General features: G+C 38.6%; 1 protein-coding gene across 1 annotated transcript in view; it reads right to left on the bottom strand.

Moving 5' to 3' along the window:
• The window catches only part of OGDH (oxoglutarate (alpha-ketoglutarate) dehydrogenase (lipoamide)), a 120,112-nt gene that overhangs the window by 62,909 nt on the left and 50,563 nt on the right, over positions 1-6,640 (bottom strand). Inside the window, 1 exon segment of the mRNA XM_011946780.1 lies at positions 4,243-4,287. Within this exon segment, the coding sequence (XP_011802170.1) occupies positions 4,243-4,287 (45 nt within the window).

Here is a 6,640-nt window from a genome sequence, read left to right as displayed (position 1 = left end):
TTTTTTGTATTTTTTAGTAGAGACGGGGTTTCACCTTGTCTGCCAGGATGGTCTCGATCTCCTGACCTCGTGAAGTAGCATTCTTTTCAAGCAGCCATGAAACATATGCCAAGACAGACAATATGGTGGGCCATTTATTAAAAACTCAACAAATTTAGCACAACTGAAATCATATAGGGTGCATTCTCCAACCACAATAAAATCAAACTAGAAAGCAATAATAAGAAAAGTAACAAGAAAATCTCCAAACACTTGGAAATTAAATAACACCCTTCTAAATAATCCAAAGGCCAAAGACAAAATATCAAGGGGCATACGAAGAATACAGTAACAACCAGCCTGGGCAATACAGTGAGATTTCATCTCTATAAAAAATTTTAAAAATAGCCAGGCATGGTGGCCTACACCTGTAGTCTCGGCTACTTGGGAGGCTGAGGTGGGAGGATAACTTAAACCCAGGAATTAGAGGCTGCAGTGAGCTGTGATCATACCACTGCACTATAGCCTGGATGACAGAGCAAGACCTTGTCTCAAAAACAACTGAAAGAAAATGAAAATATAACAAAGCAAACTTTGTAGGACAGCTAAACCAGTACTGAGAGAAACATTTATAGTAGTAAATACATCAGAAAAGAGGGATAGTCTCTAATCAATAATCTAAGTTTCTATTCCTAGAAAAGAGGGAACAACAACAAACAAGCCAAAAGTCAATAAATAGAAGTAAGGAAATAATAAAGAGCAGAAATCAATGAAATTGAAAACAGCAAAACAACAGAGAAAAACCAATGAAACAAATAACTGGTTCTTTGAAAAGATTAGTAACACTGACAAATCTCTTATAAGACTGACAAATAAAAAGAGGACACAAATTACCACTATCAGGAATGAAACGGGATATCAATACAGACTCTTCAAATATCAAGAAGATTCTGTTCCTTTTCTTTTAGTTGAAAAAGAAATAAAAAAAAAGACTATCAAAAAGATAATAAGGGAATACTATAAATAACACTACATACATTTGACAACTTAGATGAAATAAACCACTTCTAGAACACAAACTACCATTACCCAGTATGAAACAGATAATTAGAAAAGCCCTATGGCTAATAAGGAAATCTAATTAATAAATAAAAACCTTGTGAAAAATTAACCTCTAAGCCCAAATGAAGAAGAGTTAACACCAATTCTATTCAATGTCTTTCAGAAAATAGGAGAAACACTTCTCCATTCATTTTATGAAGCCAGAATTACCCTGATACCAAAAACAAAGATAGTACAAAAAAAGAAAATGACCAATATCCCTCATCAATATGGATGCAAAATATATAAAGAGACAAAGACATATAAAAAAATTACATACCATGATCAAATGGTGTTTATTCCACTAATCCAAAGCTGATTGAATAATCAAAAATCAATCAATACAATCCACTACATTAGCATTAAATTGTCTACATTAAAGAATAAAAATTGGCCGGGTGTGGTGGCTCATGCCTGTAATCCCAGAACTTTGGGAGGGTGAGGTAGGCAGATCACTTGAGGTCAGGAGTTCTAGACCAGTCTGGCCAACATGGTGAAACCCCACCTCTATTAAAAGCACAAAAATTAGCCAGGCGTGGTGGTGCACACTGGTAGCCCCCACTACTTGGGAGGCTGAGGTGGGAGAGTTGCTTGAACCTGGAAGGCAGAGGTTGCAGTGAGCTGAGATCGCACCACTGCACTCCAGACTGGGCGACAGAGCAAGAATCAGTCTCAAAAAATATTTATAACAATAATAAATCACAAGATCATATCAATGCAGGAAAAACATCTGACAAAATTCAATATACATTCATAATTAAAACTATCAGAAAAAAATATGAAAACAGAGAAACTTCCTCAGCTTGATAAAGAGCATTTACAAAAAGTCTACAGTTAACATTATACTCAATGATGAAAGGCTAAATGCTTTCACCCTAAGATCAGGAACAGGGCATATAAGGCTATCCACTCTTACCTCTCTTATTCAGTACAGTGCTAAAAGTTGTAGCTACTGTAATGAGGCAAGAAAAGAAAAGAAAAGGCACACAGATTGGAAAGGATGAAACAACTTCCTATTTTCACATGACATGACTGTTCATATAGAAAATCCTAAGGAATCTACAAAAAAAAAAAAAAAAAGAAAAAAAAAAGGCCCTAGAATAGTTCATCAAGATCTCAGAATGCAACATAAACACTGAAATCAATTATATTTCTATATACTACCAATGAATATGTGGGCATCAATGTTAAAAAGAAAATAATAGTTAAGTATAAATACAACAAAACATATACACAATGTATATGCTGAAAACTACAAAAAGGTGATTAAAAAAATCAGTGATCCAAATAAATGAGGAGATACACTATGTTCATGGATTGGAAGACAACATGATAAAAATGTAATTTATCCCTAAATGGATCTATACATTTAAGCCAATTCCTATCAAAATGGCAGTGAGGTATATGTAGACATAGATACGCTTATCCTCAAATTTACATGGAGGAGGAAAAGGTCCTTGAATAGTCAAAACAATTTTGTAAATGAAAAATAAAGTTTAGTAGCTACAGTAATCAAGACACTGTGGTATCGATGGAAAAACAGACACACAAAGGAAAATAACTGAAAATCCAGATATAGACCCACACAAGTAAGTCCAACTGATTTTTGGCAAAAGTACAAAAGCAATTCAATGAAGGAAGGACATAGTTTTCAGATAATGGCGCCAGAACAACTGGACATCTACACACAAAAATATAAAATGAACAATAAAAGAATCTTGATCTAAATACCTTATACAGAAATTTACTCAAAATGGATCATAGATTTAAATGTAAAACACAAAACTATGAAACCTTTAGGAAAATACATAGGAGAACATTTTGGGGATCGAGGGCTAAGGAAAAAGTTCTTAGACTTCATACCAAAAGCACAATCCATAAAAGGAAAATTAACAAACTGGATGTCATCAAGCTTAAAAGCTTTGGGCATAGAAGCTGAGCTAGGAAACGAAGGGGAAAAAAGATTAAAAACTTCTGCTCTGCAAAAGATCCTATTAGCCAAAGAATGGAAACAATCCATTCTAATGAAGAGGTCCTTCAACAGGTAAATGGTTAAAAACAATCATCCACACCATGGAACACTACTCAGCAATAAAAAGGAACAAACTATTGATTTACACCAACAACCTGCGTGAATCTCTAAAAAAATTATTCTGATTGAAAAATGCCAATCCCCAAAGGTTACATACTGTGATCCCACATGTATAACATTCCTGAAATGACAAAATTACAGAAATGGAGAACACAATAGTGGTTGCCAGGGAATACAAGTAGTGGCTGGGATGGGAGGGAAATAGATATGGTCATAAAAGGGCAACAGGAGGAATTCTTGAGGTGATGGATGTCTAGAGTCTTACTTTATCAATTTAGTGTAGTGGTGTGATGTTGTACTATAGCTTTTCAAGATGTTACCATTGGGGAAGCTGGCCAAAGGGCACACAACTGTTATTTCTCACAAGTGCATATGAATCTACAATGATCTCAAAATAAAAAGTGTAATTAAAACGTAGAGTCTCACAGATATTAGAAGGAGAAAAAATATAACTGCTTAGAGAAGCCAGAGGGTAAAGAAGAGACTGGTCACCAGGGAGGATGACAACAGGCAGATGATCCCCCAGCATTTCAACTCTGGATTCCTCAAATGTGTTTTGCCCAACCAAGGTCACTAAGAGTTCTTGGTAAGTTTTTATTAATACTTCAGTTGGCCTTCAAACATAAAACATTTAGGAAATCTTGCCCAAAATGCCCAGGAAGCAGAATGTGGAAGAATCCAGAGTCCAGTCAAAGCCTCAGCACAGAATGTGGAGGACAGGACAAGCCACCATGCAGAGCTGAACATGGCTTCATGTGCCCAGCTGGCTACGGCAGCAGCTAAAGGTGAACGATGCTGAAGATGGAAGCTCACAGTGAAGTGATGAAGCACACATGAAGATGAAAAATGCTCAAAATGAACAGAAACAAAACAATACCATGTAAGTAGCTCTACTTATTGGTTAATAACTAAATGAAGGGAAAAACATATTTCAGAACAATTAGCAAACTTAAAAACACGCGACAGAAGTTGTGTCAACTTTCCCCATAGTGCATGCTAGGAAAAGTTGCACATCCTATTCAAATGAAGTCCTCAACTCTGAAAAGGTGAAAGGCTCATTATTTTCATACCTCCTACTGTTAGCATTCGAAGTCGTTCCTTGAAAACTGCAAGATCTGAGAGGCAGAGTGGGGTATCATGGGTGAGCGCAGAAGGAAAAAGACAGGTGAGAGTTAGTTTTAAAAAGACCCAAACACCAAAACCCTACACCATTACCGCAGTAACAGGTAGCACAGACACCATCACAGGGACACACACACATCAAGGGAGAAATGGGTGGGTTACATGATCAGGGGATCAATGTTGTCAAACATGGAAATGATTCATAGAACAGCTGGAATAAGGTGAATCAGAAGGAAGGGAGGTTAGCACCCTGACAATGGAAAGCCATCAGGCAGTGTCGTTTGAGAGCTCCTCATCTCCTTAGCTTCAAGAAGTGGCGGACAACAGCACTTTCCTGGGAAGTCACTACTTTGAGATGAAAATCAAGGAAAAGAAAATGAAAAAGCCTAACTTTTAGAGTAGCCATTTCTCAGCACTAGATCAGGGGGCAGACTACTCTAAACTGTAAGACTTTGAAGAATTCTAAAGAATGGAAGGAGTCCTTGATCTCCCATCTCAAGAAGGCAACTAGAAAAGAAGAGCTGAAAACAACCCAAGAGCAACAGCTACATCTGCACAGCTGTACATTTCCTTCTACCTGTACACTTTTCATCAGATTTCTACTCTACATAAACAGCCTTCTGAGCCACTGGTGAAATCAAGACATTTATTTGGATACACAAAACATGCTCCTGACCCTTGCTGTCTGGGTGTGTGGGCCTGGGGGCAGGGTCAGGAAGGTAGGCAGTAACACAGGAACACAGAAAGGCTGATGGTTGAGCACTCAGAGCGCTGTCACTGGGGATGCTCTCCGTGCTGGGAGTGCAGAGAAAGGCCAGCGAGCGCTTCCTTTGAAGTCAGACTCAGATCCCAAGAAACAGGCCTGCTTCCTAGGGCTGTGGCAGGGGCTGCAGATCTCCAGTCCTGCGCAAGTCACACTGTCTCCTTCCCCCAAGGAACAATAACCTCTGAAGAACTCAGAGCCAAGTGGCTCTTAAGACAACAGAATATCTAAGTGTCGATATTTTGCTTAAGGCAAGGATGAAGAATCTTAAATTTTTCCTTCAATCTTCAAAACCAAGACATGAGACCATGTCAAGATGCCGTGAGTGCTCCTGTGGAGCTCTGAGGTGTATGTTAGTCACCCTGCAGACTCCAGGTAAGGATCCACACAGGGGAGGGCCTCAAAAGAAACCTTAAATACTCATTCCCATTTTTAAAAATCTAAAGGTAATGTGGTAAAATGTTTACATTCTCAGTACTGAGTATGTGAATGCTCTTACTTTTATCTGTACTTTTTTGTATTTTTAAAATAAAAGGCAAACAAAAGACACAAATCAAAGAAGAGGAGAGTGAAGAGAACAATAGATGATATTCTCGTTGTCACCACTTACAGAAAGCACACAGATTTTCCAACACCTGAGTGCTTTGAAGCACTGTAAATTAGCACTGTAAATTACTTCTTGAAGAGTGCAGGTGCTGTGAGGGAGGGGAGAGGGAGTGGATGAAGAGTTGGCCACAGTACTTTCAAGTGAAGCACAGAGGCAGGAATGTGACGCCAGGAGCTAGTGGACTTGGTTTACCAGTTTCTGGGTATCTCCAGTCAAAGAATCTTCTCAAATGTTAGATGTCTGCTTGGCCACGCTTCATTCTCCTTGAGGGTGACCATATCACCCATGGCTTCAACCACCCTGGGTATGTTCCTAGCTTGGCCCCGCCCTTCCGAGTCACTTAGGAAACCTCATCTCCAGCCCCTCAGTTATCTGTGGCACAGCACGCTGCACACGGCAATCAATGTTTACTAAATGAACTGCTCTGTATCACTCTGAAATTTACAAAAACTAATTAAACATCAACTCTATTTTTAGCTTATTTTTCTCAGCCATCAAAGGAACAAACCGAGAGCCCTGGAAGGCCAACAGGATGTGTGGAAACTTTGCCATCACTCGCTGTGCTGTTAATGACAGCAGGTTGTCAGGGAAAGGCAAGAGCTAAGTGGTTGACATGTTGTCACATTTTTGAACTTTTAAATTGACTTTTTAACTATTTAACTCAAGCTCATTCCCTAAAATGGTATTAGCAATTTGTAAACATCAATGGTAAATGGGAGAGAAGTTTCACACTTTCTTTCCATTTATTTATACAATTGGTTTTTAATTCTCCTTTAATTATGTTTAAATCTCACATTAAAGTACATCTCACTGAGGGCAGTGGCTCATGCCTATAATCCCAGCATTTTGGGAGACGAAGGCAGGTGGATCACTTGAGCTCAGGAGTTTGAGACCAGGCTGGACAACATGGTGAAACCCCGTCTCTACTAAAAATACAAAAAATAGCTGGGCATAGTGGCACATGCTTGTAATCCCA

This window comes from Colobus angolensis, unplaced genomic scaffold (genome assembly GCF_000951035.1).
Source record: "Colobus angolensis palliatus isolate OR3802 unplaced genomic scaffold, Cang.pa_1.0 Scaffold253, whole genome shotgun sequence".
NCBI lineage: Eukaryota > Metazoa > Chordata > Mammalia > Primates > Cercopithecidae > Colobus > Colobus angolensis.
The sequence above is the reverse complement of the archived record's forward strand: the minus strand, read 5'-3'. Positions and strand labels throughout refer to the sequence as shown.